The 25,271-nt window shown below is 39.5% G+C and overlaps 1 protein-coding gene across 2 annotated transcripts in view; it reads right to left on the bottom strand.

Moving 5' to 3' along the window:
- Positions 1–24,638, bottom strand: part of chaf1a (chromatin assembly factor 1, subunit A (p150)) — a 52,805-nt gene extending 28,167 nt beyond the window's left edge. Inside the window, exons 1-6 of one of the 2 annotated variants that reach the window (XM_042056158.1) lie at positions 24,263–24,638; positions 20,211–20,258; positions 5,344–5,945; positions 5,027–5,077; positions 3,543–3,787; positions 3,044–3,104 (exon numbers count right to left, since the gene is read on the bottom strand). In XM_042056158.1, the coding sequence (XP_041912092.1) occupies positions 3,044–3,104; positions 3,543–3,787; positions 5,027–5,077; positions 5,344–5,945; positions 20,211–20,258; positions 24,263–24,335 (1,080 nt within the window). In that variant the 5' untranslated portion in view covers positions 24,336–24,638. The remainder of the gene's footprint in view (positions 1–3,043; positions 3,105–3,542; positions 3,788–5,026; positions 5,078–5,343; positions 5,946–20,210; positions 20,259–24,262) is intronic. The other variant, XM_042056159.1, reaches the window with a different exon arrangement.
- Between the last annotated feature and the right edge of the window lie 633 nt (positions 24,639–25,271).

Genomic DNA, 25,271 nt, shown 5'->3' with positions numbered 1-25,271 from the left:
TGCTGCATCTCAAACCTGCTCCGACCAGGTTATGTTCTTGGTTAACCCGAGGTTTCCGTTAACCACATCCTTTATAAGTACTACCACTCCACTAACAATTTCTCCCGAGACATGTCGGCGTACCTGGATGATCCATACGACATTGGAGCGCAAAAATAGTGAGGGACTCTCTTCGCAGGGCGAGGGGTTTTAGAGACCGCCAGAAAATATATATAGCCTACCCGGACGATATTCTCTATAAAGATATAGATTGTCAGCCAAGGGAATTCATTATCTTTGTCAGATGATCTAGGAAGACGTCTCATAGCAATGCCCGTACGTGGACATTCATCAGTGATGCAAGAATACTGTATGTCCGAAAATAAAATGGACATAGGCCTACAGTATGCTGAACAGAATAGCCTAAAATAAATCGGACATAGCCTACAGCAGGCCTAATAAATAAAAATCACCATTTTAACAAACTTGTTGAATTGAATGTCATATTACTGTACCCTGCACATAAAGGCTACACATTTCCACAGCACCAGAATCCGACCGAATGCCTCCCTCAACCCCCTCCATAATCAGCCTTCCACTATTATTTGCGATGGCCAACTCTTCTGCTACTGTAAAACACTCTGGTGCCTTTCCTCCTACAGTAGTGTTCAAAGACACCTTTTTCTTGTTAGCTGTAAAACAGAAGCCATGTGAAGGCTATAAGCTAGGCCTACATGTTTTCATAATTAAGAAATATTAATGCAAGCTATAACTATATAAACCTACTATTCTGAATGTTTGTGTTTCATTTTCACCTGCTGCCATGTGCGTTTCGCAATGGTGTTGCATCTGAAATGTTCACAGGATTAGGCATACACTAAATCAGTCAATGGGGGCTACTTAAACATTCAATTATCCTTATTACTGTAATCTATATGCCCACTTCTGAATTGGGTTGCATCTGTAGGCCTTTCTATGAACTCAAAATAGGCTGTTTAATTATTTCAACTCGTTTCAGACATTCCACAAGCTACTAATCCTCCGTAAGACATATTTGAAGAACATGTGGGAATAAACCTTTACTTTTAGGCATTTAGGCTACCCGATCTGCAATACGTTGCCAACAGCCTTGCTTTGTTCACTGCCGATATATTTGATTTTTGTCGTAGAGTGGGTTTTAATTCCTCATAACTTGTCATAATTGTGCATTCCTCATACGTAAAATAAGGTGATCGCGTAATCATTGAAAGTGGTGACTTGCGCTGCAACCCGCCCCTTTTATGTGAACGCGCATAAACTCCAATTAGGTTAACCCCGGCTCAACAAATCAACTTTATAATCAGCGTCATAGTACCGATTAACACCACTTAAGATAACCAGGTTTTGTCAACCCCAGTTTAACAAAGTAACCCTGGGTTACATCTGGGTAGGTTAAGCTCCCTTCATAGTACAGGCCCCAGGTATGAACTCGGGTATAAAAAGGGAAAAAGGATAAACAGTTTGAGAATGCCTGCCTCCATTGTCCATAGGGGACGTCACAACAAAATAGATCACGTAGAATGAGCAGGTGAAGTGTTTAGATCCGTAGAAGCATTTACGGGCAGGTCATTGAGTTGTTCTGTCACCTGGAATAACCTACTAATAATTTCTAAGAGACTAAATAATAAAATCATATAGGCTACGGCTGTAACCACTTTGTCCCTTCCTGTTTGGTGCTGAAGAGAGCTCACTATGGTTTTGATATATTGCCCACGCCACTATGGTTTTGATATATTGCCCACGCCACTACTTGCATGAGACAAGACTAAAAGACTTTTTGAAACATGTTTGATATTGTCGTCACATCAAGACTGGAAAAAGACTGACTCAGACTTAAAACTGCTAGGATTGCCTTACAGTCAATGCAATCTAGGTGTCCCACACAGTAAAACTCCGTATAGTCTAAGGAAAGCATTATCACACGGGATACAGTTCGAAAAGGTTTCTACGATGGTGGTTTTGGCAGGTGTTTGTGCCGCCGCGGTCATTTCGTAGAGAGCAGCAGCTCTCATTTGACTGCATATTTCTGTTTGAGGTGCTGCAATAAATTTGTCATGCTGCTACCTTTGTTAGCAACAGCCTTTAAACACATTTTGCAGCGGGGCTTTGTAAATTCCGCAAAACCGAACTAATTTCAAACAACTGATGACACTGTGTCTCTCCTGGGAACGAGCTCTTCCCTGTTTGCTGCCATGTTGTTGTGGGTACTGGGATTGGAAGCGGTGGGAGGGCTGAGCTCACTCTGAAATACAGGAGCCCAAGGGGAGCGCATCAGTGGTGGAAATGAAAGAGAAAAACAATTTTCATTCAAATAAATCGACCAATGTCAAATTAAAATTAATCGATTAAATTGATTTATCATCCAGCCTTACATAGGATCTCATTTCCAAGTTAGCAAGTGTGATATTTATCAGTGGAGACCGTTTAACACGTTTCTTCCAGTCCTTCTAGTTGCAGAGTTTGCAGGTGCTAGGCTAGCGCAAGTCAACAGTATGTATTAGCCTGCCACTAAAAACAGTCTTGCCCACTCCACAGTACACCCGAGGCAAATCAATTATAACGCCAGACAATGGATGTAACCCTGATCATCCCTGACCATTATCTATCTATAAATTGCAGGAACATCTGTCTATCTGTGTGTGTGTGTGTGTTATTCGCATCCCTCGAGATGTTCTTGTTTGTATAAGAAATGGGAAATATATCAGTTAATATATCGGTAAAATAGGCCCACATTGGCTTTTGCCGCTCTAGGTATAGGATCAATCTGGTGCAGTTTGAAAAGAAATTCAGTGGTTAGACTTGCTTATTTTTTATCTAGGGATGAAAATATTTCAGCTGTAGCCTAAACTATTTTGCACTTTATCATTTTAACCATCCACACACAGGTGGAATAGTTCTGATGATACTGCAATAAGTTCACAACCACAAAGCATATTTGTTTCACAGCTCAGAAATAGTCAAACACGGCTGCCCCAATTAAATAAAATATTACTGATTTTTCAATCCCACTCCACACACAACGCACATCCTTTTCCTCCTTCATCCGTTTCTCCTCCACCTTCTTTCTTTTTTCTTCTTCTTTTGCCCTGAGGTATAATAAAACAAAAATATTATAGGTTAAGACTATGCTTTTTATTACAGGCTATTATTATTCAAGCTAATAAACATTTAGTACATAGGTCCTTGAACCAGCTCTTCCTCAGTCTCCCTGAACTGAGAACTGATATTCCATCACTTCTACAAGCATAACTCTGTGACAAGTAATTATGATTGGTGTGTAAATCTAACAAGACAACCACAGATGAGCTCAATCACCATTTTATATTCTCTGTTATTCTCTGTAGCTTAAATGTTATTCTACTGCTGAAACTGTAGCTTAAAAGTTAAAATGCTTAAAGGTTAATAGCTTAAATGTTATTCTATTGCTGTAAGTCGCTTTGAATAAACATGTCTGTCAAATGAATAAATGTAATGTAATCAAGTATGCAGAACAGAGAAACATTAAAAAAATGAAAGGTACCCACTCTTGCTTAGACTTGCGTTGTTCTTCCTTTGCTCTTAACTTTTCTGCCTTTTCCTTCTCATCTTTTTCCTTTTTTTCTCGCTTTTCCCTCTCTTCTTTTTCTTTCCTCTCCCTCCTCTCTCTCTCCTTCTCTTCCTTCAGTCTACGAGCCTCTAGCTTCTTTTTCTCATTTGCAGCTTTGGCTTCCATCCGCTGTTTCTCTCTCTCAGCACGCTGTAGTTCCCGTTCCTCCCTCTGCTTTAGGTTCTGTAAGAGAGCATATTAACAACACATCAGTAGGGTAAAACTAACCTTTCACGACGGTCTAATCGTAGCTCACGTTCCGTATTAAAGGGACACAATGAAAGATTTTCACCTTACTATAACCTTTACGAAGCCAATTTGATGGTAAACTAACTTGTAATAGGTGAATCGTTCACTAACATAGCTATACAGCATAGACTTAGCGAGTCGCTACAGAGAAAACCAGCCATGCAACTTCAAGAACGACGGCCCGACAAATTTCGCAAGAATCGTGAAACATTACTTTTTCAGTAGATATAGCTCTTTGGAGATAGTTTTTGCCTGTTAATCCTTCACCTCCACAAGAAAAGCATGTTCATTGTGTACAGGGGGGATAAGTCACGAGAAGTTATTTGCTACTTACTTATGAGTTAAATATAAATACATATCACGACTCTAGAGGGAGCTCTATAATCTGCTTCACAATGATAGGAGGAGCTGACATCAAAGGATCAAATAATTTATGTACAAGGGCCAAGCCTACTAATTTGGGGATCCTCACACTTGTGCCAAATCTGTAGTCCTGTTAATCTGCATTGCAGTAATGTAAAAAAAAAAAAAGAATGGCAACTACAAATCCACTGACCTTTAAAGGAAAAATCAGGTGAGTTTTCACATAGAGCTCCGTTTCTCGAGGTCACCGAGTACTGTTAGTACAAAAAAACGCTGCACTCTCTGGGCATGTAAATGGAAGCACACGGACATGCCCCCAAAGTGTAGTGCTGTAGCTGCCTGGCTGCGTTAGCTGCTGGTTGTAGCAACTGGAGCTAGGTAAAACCGTTCTGTGTGAAAACTTGCCGGATTTATCCTTTAAAACAACACAATGCAGTTCTTTGACCTTAACATAAAGGCTTCAAACTCATTTTGATGCTACAATGACTTATAATATAGAGAACAAAGTTTCTGACATTGGCAATGCTTGCCCCAAATGCTAAATATTGCACTATCCGTTGTTCATCAGGTAGATCATGACACATTTAATAATTCTGACAAATTGTGTACCATCTTGAATTTCCCCTGGGGATCAATAAAGTATCTATCTATCTATCTATCTATCTATCTATCTATCTATCTATCTATCTACTAAATAGTGTTGAATATTGGTTACAAAGGGTATAAATATCAATTCGATCAATGGCGTCGCTTTAAGCAGATTTTAGCCGATGAAATGAAGGGCACATGAATTTACTTTGACCACCTTACCTTAGGAGAGCTTCTTTTCACCTTTTTCATCTCTGAATCCCCATCAGGTTCCTTTATTTCAGAAGAGATGACACCAAATTTGTATTCATATAAGCCTAGCACCCAAAATAATTCAGAGCTTTGGAATTGAAAATTCCATTGAACCCACAAAGCTGATGTAAAATTCTACACATTAAAATTGAACCTACTGGCAGTGACAGGTCATCATTTAGAAAGTATAATGCAAAGTAAAGAGTTGAGGCATTTCATTTTACCAACAAACCACCTGATTTTTTGCCAGATTAGTTGCACCTTGGCCTAACTACTAAACTACTTACTGTGATCGAAGATGATGGCAGGCAATGACCAGTCTTGTGAGAATCTGGTGAGCTCTCCACAGTTGATAGAGAACTAGAAGAGGCAGCTGATAACCGCAAACCATTCTCATGTCTCAATTCATTTTCAAAATCTCCTTGCATATTGTCCTCCATTTCAGTATTCTTCATGTGGTCATTTTCTTCTACTTGGCCATCACCCTGTTCCTCCGTGACAGGCACAGAAGTGTTGGAATTGATGGTATGTGAAGAATTCTGATCACTTAAAAATATGCAGTCATCTGTGGGAGCAGAAGAGGGTGCTGGTACAGCCTCTGATTTCTGCTTGACAGTGTCAGAGGAATTGGAATCTTCTGTTAGGTCAACTACTGCCACAGGTACACAGGGAGAAAAAAGCGGTTGCCTTTTTTTAATTACAAACCCATCTAATGGCCCACGTCCATTAACGATGGCTGGTCGAAGACACTGTGGAGGAGAAGTGTCATTTGTATCATTCTCTCCATCAGAAACTCCACTTCCAAGGTATGAGGTGGGGGGACCTCTTGCTCTCTTTGTTCCCAAGTTCCCTTTCAGTTCAGGATTGAGCCGTTTGAAAGGAAGACGGGCTAAAGGAAATAAGCATACCTACAATTAATCAGTCTGCTTACACTGATACAACTTTTCCCAGGAGAACGTCAGGATATAAAATTAACTTTTTGATCCATCTGCCAATTGTGGGTAAACAGAAATGTATTAAGAATATTTTTCAACTGGCCATAGTACTATGATGTCATTTAAAAAAAACAGTCTAATCTAAATCATCCCTGTTGCTGTCCTGTCTGATCTGTTCAGGCCCTCGACTGATCTTTCGAGTCCCTTTGTTTCTCTGATTTAGTGCAATAATGTTTCTTCCTGCTATAAGAAACAGGCTTGGACAGATTAACACTATCAGATGGCTCAAATGTCCAAATGTGAACATAGTGAAATGAAACACCACAGAATGATGATTTGATTGTTTCAGCACACTCCGAGAGAGACCCAAGGTTAGTGTTCATAGAATATGCACTTCAAAGTATTTTTGGACTGTAACTAAATCATCTTTTCATTTGCTAAGTTCAGTAAGTTAGTGTTAATTGACATGAATGAACGACCACGTACTTACACACCGGTGATTTTTAGAGTAGCAAGAGGGGCTTCAAATTTGGTCGGTTGATTTTTTTTCCTTACTAGCTGCAGCCTAAAGTTAGAGGAGTGTTAACGCCGCAGCGTACATGTTTTTGCGTCTTGGCATACATGCTGGACGTGACATTGGGGCTACATCGTCAATTCTACTTTTGAGTTCGAAGTTCAAGATTGGAGGTGCAATTTCAATTGATTTCGACTTAAAAATCCAAATCGTGACAACCCTATATAAAACGGTGTTACAATTCACTAATTTTCACTATTTATTCATGCACAGCAAAAATTATGCAGATATTACTGTAACTATTACATTAGACCTCCTACACGCTGTGTAGTATGATGTGTGCCTATGTCTCTATGCTTGCTGATGCCGATTGAAATGAGACCCGTTTTCTTGAAAATTTCTCGGTCATCTCCCCTAATTTTACATTGTTTGCTGTCCATCTCCGCTGTTGCCTCTGCACTAAATGCTCTCCCACAGCATGTTAGTTGTGGTCCTCCTCTACAACAGCTCTACTTTTCTGGCTCTTGCTGCTTCAGCGGTCAGCAGAATTGGTTGAAACTAGGAAATATTGGAATTAAAGTAGTCTAATTGGGTAGCTTATCATGACCTACTGGTTAAACTGTTCAGTTTCCCTATGCGTGTTTAAGTTTCAAACTAATATTATTTCTCTATGGAATAAGCTCTTTTGAATCTTGGAAGAGACTTTTCCATATACATTGGGTTTGAGCAAACAATCAGTGTCAGAGTCAATAACATTAATAGCCTATTAGTTATACTTGCCCTGCATGAGTAGTCGCTGTTGGCAAGCAGCTGTAACATTATAGGGTGCTAACCTCGACAACCCAACAGATTAATCAGATTTAATCATCTTCTATGCCAACAACAATCCTTTCACAATTTTTAAAGCAGCACTATGCAGGTTTTTAACTTTAAAAGGAAAAACACCAACATCTTGGGAAATTAGCCTATTCACCGTCTCCACCAGAGTTAGATAAGATGATGCATACCCTTCTCATCTCTGTGCATGCAGTAACTCAGATGAGTCTTTAGCATAGTTTATTGAGGTGGGCAATTCCAACTAGCCTATAGCACCCAAAAGTGACAAAAGAATTCTAACATTTTCCCATTTACAGTACCCTCCAGAATTATTGGCACCTCATGCTAAAGTTGACTAAAACCTGATTTATTGTAATCTCACAATGAAAACAAATAGGAAAAATTCAACCTTGAAGGGAAGCAAATTTGTTTTGAGAAAAAGGAAAATATCATAAAGAAATAAATATTTAACAAAAACACGTTGCTCACAAATATTGGCACCCCTGCTTATAATACCTTCTTAAGCCTCCCTTTGCCAATAAAACAGCTTGTAATATTCACCTATGACACCCCATAGAGTTGGAGAATACAAAGCAAGAGATTTGAGACTGAGACAAAATCTTCCCAGATCGTCCAGATTCCTAGGTCCACTTGTACATTCTCCTCTTTGACTCACCCCACTATTTTTCTATGGAGTTTAAATCAGGGGACTGAGATGGCAATGGCCGAAGCTTGATTTTGCGTTCAGTAAACCATATTTGTCTTGATTTGGACGTTTGTCGTGGTTCATTGACCTGATGAATGATCCAATCATGAACGTTTAGAATGTTGGCAGAGATTGACAGATTTCATTTGAAAACTTTCAGGTTTTTCTTGTTGTTTGCGACACCATGCACCGATTCCCAAGGCATTGGGAATAAAAACAGCACCACAATAATTATCATTAGGTATGGGGTTCTTTTCATTATGGTCATTCTTCAATGTACGCCAAACACACCTAAAGTGTTCCTAGCCAAAGAGCGCAATTTTCATTTCATCTGACAATAGACAACACTTCCAGACAAAGTCACTGTACCATTCAGTAACTCCTGCCGTTTACATTGGTAATTAAATGACTGGACAGGCATTTAACTAGCATGCCCTCTAAATAAGCTATTAGCAGTATGGTCACTTTTGAAGATTGTTTGGGGGACTTGGTGACCCCAAGATGACACCTTTGTCTTAGGGCTGGGCGATATATCGGTATTACGACTACGACCGATATATTTTTGAAAACGATATGTAGTTGAGACAATATCGTAATACCGGTATTATGTCAAATAATGGGCCATTTTATCAAAGCCACTTGCTCTTCTGTGTTCAGACCATTCAGATAGCAGCAGCTCTGCTCAACTGCACCCCTGCGTGTGCACGTTCTCCCTCGCAGCACTACAAACTTTCAAACATAACGGACACCGAGTCAGATTTTGTTTACCTTGATCAGAGGTTGGTGCTGATGCCTATTCTGTCGGCACATCAACGGCTAAACCGAGAATTCTCGTTGTGAAATCAAAATTCCACTGGAGCTCCAAGCGGTTTTGTACACGCAGATTTAAGTTACAACACTGTTTACAGCTCTTCGACTCACGGTAAAATTTCATTTTTGGTACATAGCCTAGCTAATTTAAATACACTGATGAATGCTTGCGTTTAGCGATATACAGTAGCAGATCTAAAGTCCTCAGGGAGACAACCTACACGCTGATTTTATTAAGAGGATATGCACGCGAGGACTCGCGAGCATAATTTTTTATGATTCCTGAAACCCCATTCAATCGTGATTTTTCTTACGAACCGGAGCATGCAAAAATGAACGCATACAAAACGACGGTAGCGTCTATCACACTCTTGATGAGTGACTCGGTTACGTTGTTTAAGTAGCCTAATTGTTTAAAACAATTTTTGTTGTTGATAGCAACATGTCTAGGCCATCATAGGCTACACTTGCTTGTCATCTAGGCCCTATCAAACCCTTACGGGTAAAAAAAACTGCATTGTGTGACAAAACTGCAGGTTTTTCAATATTTTTGTGCCCAAAATATTGCATTGTGCAGTACAATGTAGGCTTGCGTTGTCAGTCAGGGTCAACTTTTGGTCTTTTGTTATTTGCACAGCTTTATCAGAGCAACTGTAGCCTATGCCTATTGTAGGCCTATGTTATTGTTTACACTTTCTTGCACAGCTGTGTTAGAGCAGTCTGAAATAATTCTAATTAAAGCTGGTTGAGTGAATACAAAACACTTAGCTCTTTCTGTTTAAAATATATATATAGCCAATCAGCTCCAAAATATATTGGGATATCAGTTTTGGTCCATATCGCCCAGCCCTACTCCTTGTACAGTAGGGATATCAGTTTTGGTCCATATCGCCCAGCCCTACTCCTTGTGCAGTTAAATATTTACAAACAGGTATGTGCTGTGTAGCCTACTTTTTTCTTATTTGCACAGCTCTAGCTGTATGCCAATTGGTTTATTATATTGGCTTTTAACGGTAGCCTATGTTTCGTGTTACCTTTATTGTAAAGCTGTAGGCCTGTGTTGCCATTAACGGTAGCCTATGTTTTGTGTTACCTTTATTGTAAAGCTGTAGGCCTGTGTTGCCAATCAGGGTCGACCGAATATTGTTATTTGCACAGCCCTCAGAGCAACTGTATGCCTATTGGTATATATTATTGTTTACACCTTTTTGCACAGCTCTGTTAGAGCAGTCTGAAATGAATATAATTAAAACCAGCACTTCGCTCTTTCTGTTTGAAATATCAATATCGTATCGATATCGCCAATCAGCCCCAAAATATCGGGATATCAGTTTTGGTCCATATTGTCCAGCCCTACTTTGTCTGTAACTCTCCAATAGTGGTCCTTATGGAATTTTTTGCCTATCTTACCATCCTCCATACTGTATGTGGAGGCAAGATAACCATGGGTCTTTGTCCATGCATGTTTGCTACATTTCCAGTTGATTAGAATCTTTTAAATCATTGTTTAACTGTAAATATAGGCATTTTCAACAAAGTACCTAGGGCCTAGTCCACACGTACCAAACCAATCTTTTTTTCCTCCGTCTTCCCTGGAACCGTATCAAGAATATTTGCGTCCAAACGGATCCATCTCATCACGACTCAACACGTTACTTCATACCCCAGGCCTATAGGTGGCACTGTGTCTTTACAGAAATTCACCAAAACTTGCAAAACGTGCGCTTTAAAAACAGACAGAATAGGCTACGGCGAAATGGCTAGTGCAAGGAAACCAGAATTGTTTGTGTGGACTGATGGTGAACTGTCAACTGTAGTCAACAGTAAAACTTTTACGGTTTGTGAAGGGTGCAGTCCCGTCCTTTATTTGGCTAACACAGGTAGGCCTACTAATCACCTTTACTTTCTTTGGTTGTAGGATAGTCCGTGATTCACATTAGTTTTGGCCATCACCGCAATTAGGCTACTAAACGCAAGGCTTACCCAAGTTCTAGGCTATTCTGTCGCCACATTTATAATATTGCTATAAAACCTTCGTTAGTAACAGTCAATACTTTTGCCTGCATCAAATCGTGCATTCGCATTCAGTGTGCTACCATCGGCTTAACGTGAGTTCTAAGCGTCTTTGTATGCTTATATCTGATTTCACTCGACTGTGAATGCATGTATATATGTTGTAAGACATGTAAAATAAATGAATGACACTGGCACTATGCACAAATTAATGTAGCCTAAACTTACACCGCACTTTCCTAATAACTTAAGTTCTCTCGCGTAACTGACAGTAGCTAGAATGCATAAAAAACACCGGGAAAAACAGTGTTCAGTCCACCAAGTCATAAGCTATCGGCGCTGCACAGCATCAGTTGTGATATTTATCTTAACAGAGTGTAATCGTAGGTAATGTCATGTATGAAATAGTATTGCCTAACAATACTAGTTAAGTGCAAGTCCAGGGCAGCTGAGGTGTGGCGATGACATCATCGATGTCGCAAGCAGGATGTGCGGTTTCGCTGTCTAAACGAACTCAAAAGGGCTACGGTTTCAGATTTCTCCACTCTGGGACCAGGTTTCAGAAAAGTGCGGTTTCGGGCAGTGCGTTTACAGGATTCATTTGGACGCTCAGCCAAGACGAAGCAAAACCTCTGCGTTTAACCTAAAAAGCATCTCCGCGTGGACAGGCCCTAGTTTTTATAGACATTCCCTGACTTACAAATGTCAACACACTTTCTTCTTATTTAAATTTAGTGTATTCTCTTGTGTTTCTGATGTTGAAAAATGACAAGAGGATTTAGCCTTTGGGTCACTTTTTTTTATACCTTAGTGAAAAACAAAGTAATGACCAAGTTCATAGACACTCTGATTAACTTAAAGTTTAAATTAGATAGGGAAATGCTTTTGTTAGGTTTTGTATGTTAAGATTTTCTAGGGGGTGCCAATAATTGTGAGCAGCATGTTTTCATTAAAAATATTTACTTCTTTATGAGATTTTTTTTCTCAGAATACAATTTCTTCCCTTCAAGGGTGGATTTGTCCTTGTTGTTTTCATTGTGAGAGTACAATGAATATTTTTTTTATACCCGTTTTTAGTCAACACTACCAAAGTTGCCAATAATTCTGGAGGGTACTGTACAATGTTGTGACTTATATAATTACAACATATAGGCTACAATTAGGGGTGTCACAATATCAACATTTCTGAATATGATTATCATAACAAAATATATCATGATAAAGATATTATCACAATATCAATAGCAATCATTATAAAAAGAAAGCAATCACTTAAAGTACTATATATTAATTTTATTCTAAAATGTTTCTCTCTTCAAACCATTCAGGCTTACAACTCCCACTTTCTCTCATAAAACAAAATGCCCAAACCAGGTCAACAACATTAAATTGCTATTTTTGACTGATAAGACAAATTTGAACATGAAATTGAACTAACCCTATATCACTGTATTTATGAATACCTATAGTTTCATTGTTATTAGGCATAATTCTAATTGCAGGTAGGCTATCTGAAATTGCATTTTCAGGAGACTTGCCATAACTTATGATGTTAGCTATTGCATGTTAAAATGGCATGTCATGGTTGCACACACAGCCAGTTTATGGACAAACTCAAGTAGCCTACGTTACCTCCTGTCGTACTACCTGTCAGCTTAACCCATTTACTCCTAAAATGCCTGCTAAAAAATGCCTATAGAATTCTATGGCATTCTAGACTAAATAACCTTATTTCCTTAGGGTTTTCTGAAAAAAATACTAAAAATTGTCAACGTCTACCAAAATTTAATATCAACCACCAAGTCGATGTAAAATACCTACCCATCATATTTGAAAGTTGCTGTTTATACTATAATCCGATCAGTCATTATCATTTCACATTCACACAATATTTGCCGATATCCACTTTGTTCTGATGAACCATCCGAAAGATACCACATGAAGCACCTGAGAACTTGACGACAGATTGGAAGATGAGATCCAGTGATAATCGAGTCATCCTGAACAAGGCCAACGCCCAAACCAAATATCCGACGATTGTCTTGTAGAAAGGGTACATTTTGAAGACTGTGGATTGGCATTACTAATACACTCCCCACTACAAGCCATGTTGCAAGAAAGTTCATGTACTCCTGTGTGATACAACTACTACTCTACACTAAACAAAACATTCCCACACATGTAGCCTATATCTGATTTGGAATTATGAGATTTTTATAACACCATAGCAACAACAGTTAAAATAAAAGATTAAAGACAAGTGTTAGAATACACATTAAGGTGTTTTTATCAAATAACATATTATTCAAAATAGAAAAAAAAAATGTTTTTCTGAGAAAAAAAAAAAAAAAAAAAAAAAAATTCACCAAAATATGTATGACAACATAAAGAAACTCAATGTTTATCCAGTGAGCTGTGTGCTTTATGCCCTTAATACAGTTATTATTCAAATAATTACTGGCTAACAAATTGATAATAGTGAAATAATGTGAAATATACCCCCATAGTCCCCCATATTGCGAGGTGATTTCCTGAATTTGCCAACAATTTCGACCATTCATAAAGGTTAATGGTGGGCCACCTAAATATTATCCAATTTACTTCAAAATTTACCAGGAATGTTTTTTTGCTTATTGGAACATAATAAGCATAGGGACAGATTAATTTGCATATGTCAAGGCAGATGATGCACCCCTACTGCGCTACGCAGCAACCAGCGGGAGATTCAATGTTGCGCTATGCAGCAACCGGCGGGAGATAGAATGTTGCGTCGTGCAGCATCTGGCGCGAAGGGGTTAATTAGCGATAACATGTGCCGTGATGCTTCTGTTGCCTCTTTGACAGCTCAGAAATATCACTATGCAGAGGTATGTTTTTAACCCTCTATACCCCAGTGGAATTCTACAACAATGCCCCAGATTCCTGGGAATTCTAAGAGAAAAGGGCAATTTGAGAAACAATTTAAAATAACCAAGAATAACTAAAAATCTAATGAAAAGTGTCAATTGTAAGTTTCTTTCAGTTTAAAGATTAGAAATGGCTCTTTCAAATGATATATGATCCATTAAGAATTATATATTCATGTTTCCCATAGACGGCCATAGGCCTACTCACTTACAGTCTCAAAGTTTTTCACTAACAAAAAGTTATAAATATGGTTCACATATTTCTGTATTAGAAGCTGGGAAACAAGATACTATATGAGTACTGATTTCATTGAAATAGACTGGCATATCTTGCACTTATTTGGGATTTAGCTGGACAGTGAGCCTTACAGCTAAAAAAATATGAGGATATGAACTAACGTAGGCCAGAAGCCTAGCGCATGAAATCGTTACTCATTTGATAAGCATGTCACCAAGAACAGGGACTGTTAAACCTGACATGGATTTACGTTTTGTTTTATATGCACATCATGTTATATAATTTATCTAAACTTGATCAGTTGATGATAATGAACCTGTTGCACTCGTTCACTAACCTTCAACCTATCCTGTGCTAACATTACGAGTCTCAGACTAACGTTACATCAGTGAAGGTAGCAAATTAGCAGGCTTTTTTGTAATCACAAAGATGACGAGACATTGGCCTACTTGTATACAAATACATTTTCCTGACATCCATAAGCAGAAAACACAACGGTTCCCGCTTTGGTTATTAGTCAACAAAAACTCATTTAGAAAGACATACATAAGTAGTAGTTTCCAATAACTATCTGTAAGTGGGATAACGATAATGTTGGCTTTACTGTACATGCCAGAAAGGGGTAATGTTAAGATATAACTGCAAATAAACCTGGCATGGGTTTATCATAAACTTTATTGTTAATTAGGCCATGACCCATCACTGAATTATGCCTATATTTTGCTGGTGCTAGCTAAACTCAAACTGACTTTCACAGTGACAGCCATACGATTTTTTTATGCCATAGAGGCAGCTAAGTCAGTCATGACAAACGGGAGGATGCTAACGTTAAATATATATTACACTTTCATGTTTTTTTATTTTGTCATTTTCTTACATCAATATGATCGTCACTTATATCAAAATATGGTGGATGCACATCAATACTATCTCATCTAATAAGAAAAGACGCGGACGCTTGTTAGAAGCCATAACTCCAGAGGCACCGTAAGTCCTCAGCCGGTCAGTCAACAGGCTAAACTCAAAAATACCGGAGAAATGTCAATAGCGACCTAGCCATTTAAGTGTGTCAAAATAAAAGTCTGGTGTTTATGTATCCACTAACGCTGTATTATTTCATGTATGAAGGTTATACTGTAGCAGATGTCTCTAAGAATTGCGGCCAGCCGCGCCATTACAGGAGAATATAGAACGGCCGTCGACGGCCGCTACGGGGTATAGAGGGTTTTAAGCCTACTTATTTTTTTACAAGCAAACTTTTAGCATGATCTTCAAATTCATTGTTATGCTACAGGCCAGTGTTTCTCAAACTTTTTCAGACCAAGGACCACTTAACCAATAAAAAAAAAAAATATTACACAATAGGCCTACTGAACCACCTTGTACTTTTGTTTTGCACTTCAGCTTGTATTTGGTGTAAAAAAAGCATGCATGGAGTTGTCAGTAGCGTTCTACCTTTGAAGAAAACGGGAGTATGACGGGAGGCTACTTTTGTGCCTGTTCGCTACAGCTATATTTTGCATATTGCAGCCAATACGTCAACTGGGCTAAGGCATGTTACCTTTCCTTCTCTCACTGCATTCTTAGAATGTCATCCTGTTCCTCCTATATCCAATGAATTCAGTGGATTGAAGAAATTTGTTATTTTGCATCTTGGCTGGCTAGTCTAACTTTCTGGTTTTACTGCACGCTCTTGAATTTGATAGAAGCGATAGTAGCCTATTAGCTTGCTCGCAACAGCAGCAAAAATTAAACATGGAGAGTGGATGTCTCCGCGGAGACACCGCTGTTACATTAGATGCGCACTCAATCGCGATTCGACGTAGGAAAAAAGCAACGACTGGTAGTAACGAAGGTAAGTTGGATTAAAGCAAAACTTGGCCAAAAACGTTTTGTATGGTGATAGCCTAGTAATGAGAATCACGGACTATAGCCTAACCAAAGAAAGTAAAGGAGATTTGCACCAAAACAGTGCAAAACCAAGGCAGTGTTGTGAGTTGCGTTTCTACAACATGTTGGCACAAAACTTAATTTCGGTCATAAACGAATTAAGCGAAGTGTTTTCTCCATTGTCAACGTGAACTACCGGTATGTTCAAGCAGTGACATGTGGTTGAAGATGCAGTTTGACCTGGTCCCAGCCACAGCAGAGGATGAGCCACCAGCCAAAAAGCAAAGCACAGACTGATTCGCAGACTGGAAAGACGATGCATCCGTTGCTTCAGTGCCGAAGCTGATCGATGATGCAATGGCTGAATATCTCAGCTCCCGGCTCTCCAATTACCCAGACAGCGTGCTTCAATGGTGGAAGTTCAACAAAGAGTGCTTCCAAGCGCTATCAAAGCTGCCATGTTTCATCTTTAGTATCCCCGCATCCAGTCCACCTTCAGAGCGTGCCTTTAGTGTCTGTGGGCGCATCTTGGAAGAGACGCACGGGATTGGGACCGCAGTCGGTCAGCAACATTCTCTTCCTCCACAGCAATATTGCAAAGTGATTCATTTCTTAATTCATTCATTAACGCTGATTTTTTAATTTATTTATTAGTGTTGTTTTTTGAGCCACTCACAGCCTCTTTCTGCACATCCTATGACGAAATACTTGAATAGCCAAAATCAAAGTACTTAAAGTCTAAAGAAACACACAGATTAAGACGATAGCCTACGCGTATTAGAATGTCCCCGATAGCCTAGCCAGGCTACTGTTCATTTTCCTGACCAGTGCGTCAGAATACATGCAGGCCAGGGAAACGAAACGAACCTCTTTATTAATAGCAATAAAAATATGTGTTTTTTCCTGTGGGATAAAATCAATGCATCTCTATTATGTGAGTAGTGGGAGTAGGCTATCACGCAAACACAGGGGAGGAGACGTGCTAATAGCGATTAGGTGCTCCACCATATGAAAACAGTGCACGTCTGTTTTGCGGTAAAAAAAAAAACTTAAATCCAAATTCCAGTTAAATGCATCAATTAGGCTATAGAAATTTTCAGAGACAGCTGATTCAGTATTCAGAGCATCAGTTTTCTTCATTGTAGGCTACAATGTCAAAAGCAACTTTAACTTTTGTTTGCCTTTCTTAGGCTATCGTTTGTTCACTTTCACGACATCCACTTCTCAATCTGTTAGGCATAGCCCTAGTCTACGTGCAGTGTTCTAGTATTTTTTTATTTTTTAAGTGGAGTAGAACTACTAGGGCTACTGTATGTCGCTGCTTGTTGACATCTTATTATCATGTAGCCTATGATCGCTAAACTTTGATTCTTTTTAATGTCGCAATCGGTTATCTCCGTTCAGCTGCGCTTGTGGTTCAGCTGTGGGAACGCAATTAGCGGTAGGGATGGGCGGTGATGAGTGATGTTTACTTAGCCTATGAAGTGACGCTTAGTAAATTCCACGCAATATGGCAAAGCACAGCATTCGCTGCATAGAAAAATTCAATAGCCTTAGCGCTTTCTGTGTAGCCCTACGTCCAGCCCTGAGTGTTGGCCTGGTTGCTAGCTTCTTCAAACTTTTCCAAACTCAGCTGGGTGTTGTTACAATTGCAGCAGGCGAGTGCATTTGACCGGCATAAAATCGGCATACAGCATGTCATGGCCAATCACGTGAAAATCGGCCAATTCCGGTCACCAGCCGATCTATCGGTGCATCTCTAATTCAAAGTCCTAAACTTTTTTAGAGATGAATAAATCAGCATTGAATTTAAACAAAGTCAAATCAACTCAAACAAGCAGTAACGCTAATAACCTGATATAGGGCTTCCATGATATTCCAGAAATTCCATGACCTGTGGGAACCCTGTCCCAAACACAGTTCAAATTAGGGCTGGGCGATATGGCTGAAAACTCTATCACGATATAAGTATTTCATATCAGTCGATATCGATACTTATTGATTTAAAAAAGAAAAAAAAATCTATTTCCGATAAGGACCAGAAGGGGAAAAAAGTTAAATTTAAACACTTTTATTTTAAACTTAACCTTCCTCTGATTTGAATCACCTCAGTTATCAATCAAAGCAAACAGGGAAAAGAAATAGCAACACAATCATAAAAAACACTCAAATAAATAAATGTGCACATAAGTCTGAATGAGCAGCACTGGTTGAAGCCTGGAAATATTGTAAACAAAGTAGCTTAATTTGATAGTTTATCATAGTCTACTGGTTAGACTGTTCAGTTTCCCCACGTGTGTTTGAGTTTCAAATAGTGTTGTCACGATACCAAAATTATGACTTCGATACGATACCTGCCATAAATATCACGATGCTCGATACTAAAACAATACTACGGCGAAATCCTAAGATATCTGGAGAAGAAAGGACTCATACCTCCTCCAAGTGTATGGAGTCATTTGTGTTGAATTCGGTGCACTTTTGTAGTGTGCAGGTCAATTCTGGGTTCTAAACTTCTAAACTTACTACATAATTATTATTTTTTTTATAGTCAGTAAAATAGTAGGCCTACTTTGTGTGATTAAGTCCTTTATTGTTTGTTATAGTTCATTTACATTGTGTTGTGTTTTGGCAATAAAGTAGCTTTAAATAGCCAAACTAGGCTAGATCAAGGTCAGTGTTAAAATGACTGCATGCAAATCACTGAATGCTATTCTTTAGGCCATCTGATGTACAGTATAGGCTATATACTGGCCTTCCCGTGTTCATGGGATTTCTTTGACAGTTGCAAAGGGGAAAATGTGAGGATAGTCTTCTTTGTGCCCAGTGTACAAGTACGACGTTCCAACCACTCAGGTCTTCGTCAGATAGGCCTACACCATTACCTGTTGCAATATATCTGTGTGCATTCCTACATTACGTCTACTTCTTTGATAACATGATTTGCTAACACGTACTGTAACAATAAGCCGCTATTATTATTAGGACTCAACACGCTTTGGTGGTATGCTGTGGGCTTTAATTAGCGGTCTACATGCCATGACAAATATTACCAGTAGTACTGACCGAACATGAAATGGATCGTTTACAAGTTATGGTAATGTTATTCTGGCGTGAACATTGCGCTTTCATCACGTTAGCACCCTATGATTACAGCTCGTTATGTCTCGTCAAAATTCATTGATGAAGGAAGGTTCGCTTTATCCCAGAGAACCATACTCGTTTCATTTAGGCTAGACTAAAACATAAGAGAAGAACTTGGCACTAACCATGTAGTCGTGTTTTCTATAGCATATTCGTTAACATGTCGTTTTTTGAACTCTTTAAAAATGTTGGGATATGTCTGCAAGGTGTTTAGCCAAGTTCCATGCGTAGCCTACTGCTTTTAAATGACTTTGAAACATATTTTACAAACGGGCCTCTGTGTACCTGATGGCTTGCCTTCACTATTCGCGATGTATCCGAAATAGTTGCAGATTTCACTGCACCTTTTGTTTTATCCACAAGGCCTAGAACTGTCGGCAAAGAACTATGTTGACGTTGGCTGTGCACTCACTCACTCAGAGTTGCCTGCTTGACACGCCCACTTGCCTAGATGCGTGCAAGGAGCAGTGAGAGCAGCAGTTCACACAGAACTTTATTATTTTAATAAAGTATCGATTCTAAAAACGTCTGAAATCGTATCGTTTTTTGCGTGAAGGCATCGTGATACCTTTAAGTATCGATACACCGTGCAACACTAGTTTCAAATGAATACTTTTTCTCCTTGGGACAGGCCCGTGTGAGTCTTTGAAAATACTTTTCCATTTGCATCGGGATTGAGAGGATTAGAATTTAGCAGTCAATTTGAATGCAACAGTTTTGAACAAATTCGTACAGCGTGCTAATGATGCTAACCGGATTTAATAGCAATTTAGCCAGTCGTCTTGCACAATTGTGAATGTTTGGATTACATGTACATGCTGAGGAGGGATGCGCCTGTTGAGAGGGAGAGAGAGAGAGTGCACGGGGCAAGGACTCATTGAGAGTCAAAGTTGTGGTACGATGCCTACTTCTATCGTCTATTCTGGTAGAGTTGCACATATTAACTACAATGAAAGATATATTTAGCCTATTTATTTATGGACAACTTAAGGCTGGAGGTGCGTGTTGCTTTTAATTATTGAATGTTCTATCGAACGCATTTTTATTGATATCGATTACATGTCTATTGCGAAACATATCACTATCGTTTTATCGCCCAGCCCTAGTTCAAATGCAATTAAAGCCACCTTTGCATGAAGCTGGGTGTTGGAGGATTTTGTGGTGTACGATGACTTAACCTACCTTGGATAAGTCTCTTGGCAGAATTACTTTTGTCACCACAATCCATACCTGAAAAGAAAATTGTGAAAGAATACAACTATTGTTAGACTTTCGTCTGGAATATCTTTACCTTGTGCTGTTGCCGCACACAAAATAGGATTCCATTCCTTTTCCTTGAAGTTGGAATAATAGAACATTTCGCCATCGTATATTTTCAAAGGAACTGTTAAAAATCTTAGTATGTTATTCCTGGGCTGTACAGTGCAACATATAGACAGGTTTCATGTTTCCAAACGTTACTGGGTATGCATGTGTAACGGAGGCAGACTGAGCTAGTATGGTAGTTGCCCGTGTAAATCCTCACAGCCCTAACCTTAAGAACGCTTCTAACCACTGAGTTGGAAGCCTGGGCTTTTAGCTCAGTGGTTAGAGCGTTCGTCTCTCATGCCGGTGTGAGTGTGTCAAGGTGGCGGGTTCGAGGCCCGTGAGCGGCGAACGAACCGACCTTATGACATTGGTGCCGTGACCTGGATGGGAGTGAGGATTTAGGGAGATGAGTGTAACGGAGGCAGACTGAGCTAGCGTGCTAGTTGCCCGTGTAAATCCTCACAACCCTAACCTTAAGAACGCTTCTAACCGCTGAGTTGGAAGCCTGGGCTTTTAGCTCAGTGGTTAGAGAGTTCGTCTCCAATGCCGGTGTGTGTGTGTCAAGGTGGCGGGTTCGAGGCCCATGAGCGGCAAACAAACATGAATCATGGGATAAAACCGCTATGATGGCTCGGCTATAATAAAGGTTTGGTGCTCAAGCTCAGCCATAAAGAGCACAAAACAAGCAGTCACAGGGCTGTACAGTGCAACATGTATGTCACACGTGCTACAAAAAAAACAGTCTATGCAATGGTTGATATACCAGTATAGCACCGGTATGATACAGCTTTGCATAGGACAATGCGATACATGCGTGTGAGGAAAATAAAACCAATGTTCAATTCATTGCATTTTCATGCTAGCCTGTTTTTGTGGTAGAAATATCAGTATCGGTACTTGGTATTGGCCAGTTGGCTACAAAAATGTATACTCATACTTGGTTAGAAAACAAATAGTACCGGTGCATCCCTATTTCAAAATGCAGAAAACTATGGTGTCAGTCAGCTACCTTAATTGACCGATCCCAAGCCCCGTCCCCTTTTACTATGTCACAATGGACTTTGGAGGACCTCGGTCAACCTCGGTCAATTTTGAATTTTCTAGTGTCCATTCTGTACGACAATACACCGGTTATGGGCATGCTATAATGCTTCTTTTGCAAGTAGCCTAAGTAACTAAATAACTAAAGAGCTCAAAAAGGTTCAAATATATGCCTGGGGTACTTGTAAAAGTGACATCCGAGATCCTGACCGTGTGAATCATTAACACACAGGCCTAACTTTGCATAACTTTTGATAGGCTGCTACTTTTCAGTAAGGAAATCTGAGTGTGTACGAAAATGTTCCCTTTATTTGTGTTCATAATTACACACAAAAACATAACTAAACCATGTTTCCACTGTTGAAACGACAACATAAGCCTACGGCAAAAATTACACTTTCCTTGCAGGAACTGAACTCACACACGATTGGCAGACGCGCTAACAAATAGGCTACACCAGGCTACATCTTAAATCACGTATCGCCTTACACATAACAAGAATACTTTCAGCTTTTAGGCACAGGCTACCTTGCCATGTTTAACTTGGGATAGAAGACTGTTCACAGAAAGAAGCTAACGATACTTTTTCCAAACGCAATGCATTATCTTGATGGCTGAACGAGAGATAGCCTAATGCCTTCTAAAGATCAAATCATGTGCCGAAAAAAACTATGCCTTGCTGTATAGGCTATACAGTCTCGAAATCACCAATATTAGGCCTATTACACTGATGAAGTCTAGAGCAAGTCGGTGTTGGGATGATGCTGGCCAATCGTGAAATGTGGAGACGCACAAGACCGCCTAAAGGATAATTCCGTTATTTCGCACTTTGAGTCCCTTTTCTGGTTCGTTATGGATGAACTAGAGTGGTGGACACCGAAATTTTGACGATGGGTCCTGTCTCGACTTTGACTCGTTTTGAATCGCCTTTGACTACTTCAGAGTGGCTGTCTATGGGCATGCACAAACATGTCCTTAAAACAAAGTTTAAAGTTCTCAAAACTGTAACTGACCGAGTGGTTAGTGGTGTTTGTTGATGTTGCAAAACAAGTAGCGTAGCGAAATACAGTTTCTGTCATGTTTTATTTGGCATTTTGTAAAATCCCATTGATTTCTGTTGGAAGACTCATTGCACGTTGATATTACTGCACCACCGGAAACGGGGGCTGTTTACATTTAGTTGTAGTCTTTCGGCGAGACCTTCTTTTACGGTCTATGCTTCAGGCTCAAATATTGAGCGGAAGTCTATACGTGGTTGTGAGGTATCTTAAAAAAAAAAATAGTTCCACAATAGCAAATAACACGGCTGGAAATCATACATTGCGCCAATATATTTGTTTTTAATAATCAACGAACACCACTAACCCCTTGGTACATTGACGTGATCAACTAGATCATTATTTCTGAGTAGGCAGAAGTGCCAAACAAACACCTGATTGTAGGATCAGAATTTAGTGTGAAACCCAAGGGACCCTGCCATCTTTTCTGACAGCTTAAAGGCATATCTGCTGACATGGATATAAAATGATTGACATGAGCTTAAACTGTCATCAATTATGAATGATTACACAACATGCAAAAAGGGTAGGTATTTTAGTGGAAGAATTGTTCCCTCGAAAATGGGACATTTTCTCTTCTTATAGAAATAGTCATTGACAATTATTCAGACTACTGCAATCCTCAAAAACGTTCATGTGCAAGTTGGCCATATGCAGTAGCCTTCAGAATCAAAAGAGAATGAAATGTCTATATTCTATTTATTCCTCAACACCTTCATGAAAAGCAAACTGTAGTAAAGATGCATTTACATTTGTTTGCGTTCGTGAACTTTATTTCAAACTTCAGCTTGTGCGACTATTAATGCATTAACACAAGCTGACATGCAGTTGTCCATTTATGCGAATTGGGCAAACCTGTGTCAGCAGCAGTATTACCTGGCCTGTAATAGTTGCCCCTCCCGCCAAAGAGCGATAAAGGTTTATCGTTAATTCACCTTCATTACCGTCAACCTAGGGTAGGTCGGTCTGTATGGTAAGGTTAACAAATAAAGTAAACTCTGGATAGGCGACCAGGTTACTCTTTAAGCTAACTTACTTAGTTATTAATACCTGATCTAACCAAATCGAGTAAGACTGTCTTGCCATGTTGCCCTTTTAAAGTCACGTAAGATATTTGACGTCAAAGATAACCTCATGTAGCCGCAACAACTGTATAACAGTTAAACTTAACATGCCTCACCAATCACCCCAGGGTGTTTACCATAATAGCTAACTAGCAAGCCAATAAATAAGCTAGCCTACTAGCTAGCCAAAACCAACCAAGGATTGCTGTTAACGTTAGCGAATAACGTTAATTATCAACATTTGTCTTAACGTTAGATAGCATTAACGTTAGCAAGCAAGCCATCAACTGTAACGTTAACGCTAACGATAAATTCGTAATATTCACGTTGTTACAAAAAAAATAATAAAAGAGGAACGGCAGTGAGGTTTTCAAACCTTCTAGGTTAACTTTGGCTGGAAATAAACTAACGTTAACGTTCAACACCACAGCAACTTCTTATGCGATAAAATTCCGCAACAATCAGTAACGTTAACATAACGTTAGACTTCCAATACAGCTCGTGTAAAAGTGAGGCGCAATGTTTTAACGTTAACTAACGTTGACATACCTAACGATAGCAAACTAAAATGACCCAAGTAGTAGCACTAATGTTAACATTACATTATTGAGTAGGAAGCAATGTTGCTAACTTTGAGTGAAAAAAATCGTTCTTCACCCCGGTTCTGCTTTGCACAACAATTGGTCAACAATAATTTTACATGTGTAAATTATGTGGAGACTATAACCTACTAACTTGTTGAATGTTACTCTTGTTAACTTACCGCTACTTTTTTCGGGAGTAGAGGCCAAAGGCCCGTCCGCAGATGGGTCTTCTGCCGCCAGCATCACAACCATCCAAAACGTACCTTGCTGGAAGGGTGTTAGCCAATGTAAGCTAACTAATCGAGTTCTGTGAAGGATTTGACTGTATTGTCAATTGTTCCTCACTCCGGTAAATGTTGTTCTCTAACGTTACCATATATTGCTGATGGCAATAATGACGCAAACATTAGTTACCTATGTTTACACGTCGAAATACTTTTTACAGTGTAAAATGCAGAATGTATTGCAACTCTTCACAAGTCCCTTTCTACTGTTTCTACTCGGCGCTTCTTGTCAGTCAGAATTGGCGGGAGTACCGCAAAGACTCAACATGCCTCCGCTGATTGGACAAGTAATACGTTGACGTCTTCAGAAAGTCACGTGTGTCCGGTTACGTAGTAAGACCAGTTCCGTTGACAACTGTCATAGGAGTTAAACACCAGAGCCCTGGAGACACCTATGGGAAGCACCAGTGTTGCCAACTTAGCGACTTTGTCGCCATTATACGCCATATTTAGCGAGATTTCAGACCCCCCAAGCGACTTTTTTTGTGAAAAGCGACTAGCGACAAATCTAGCTACTTTTTCTGGCGTTCTTGGAGACTTTTTGAGACTCTGATGTGATAGCACGTCCCTTTTACTCTTCTGAGTGAGCAGTGAGTTCGGCTGTGCTGTGTAAGAGTCTCAGCGCTGTTTCGTTTGTGAATTAGGCCTACCCTACATCGAGTTCGCCCAAAGCGTTGCCCCACATTGATTACAAAAGTAATGACTGGCCTATGTAGTATCAGCCCATGTTATCCACGGAAGTAGATGTTCTATAGATCTAACAGCTCAGACAACGTTATTGGAAGGTGCAGCAACTTCGGGTGAGATTACAACCAGAGTCAACGAGACGAGAGCAATGATGACAGGGAAACAGGGAGACGCTTTCCAGCACCGTTCAACAAAGGAAAGTAGGCTTCAGACTTCA

The sequence above is a fragment of the Alosa sapidissima genome, chromosome 12 (assembly GCF_018492685.1).
Source record: "Alosa sapidissima isolate fAloSap1 chromosome 12, fAloSap1.pri, whole genome shotgun sequence".
NCBI classification, from domain to species: Eukaryota; Metazoa; Chordata; class Actinopteri; order Clupeiformes; family Clupeidae; genus Alosa; species Alosa sapidissima.
Note: the sequence above shows the minus strand (reverse complement) of the source record. Positions and strands in the feature narration are given on the sequence as shown.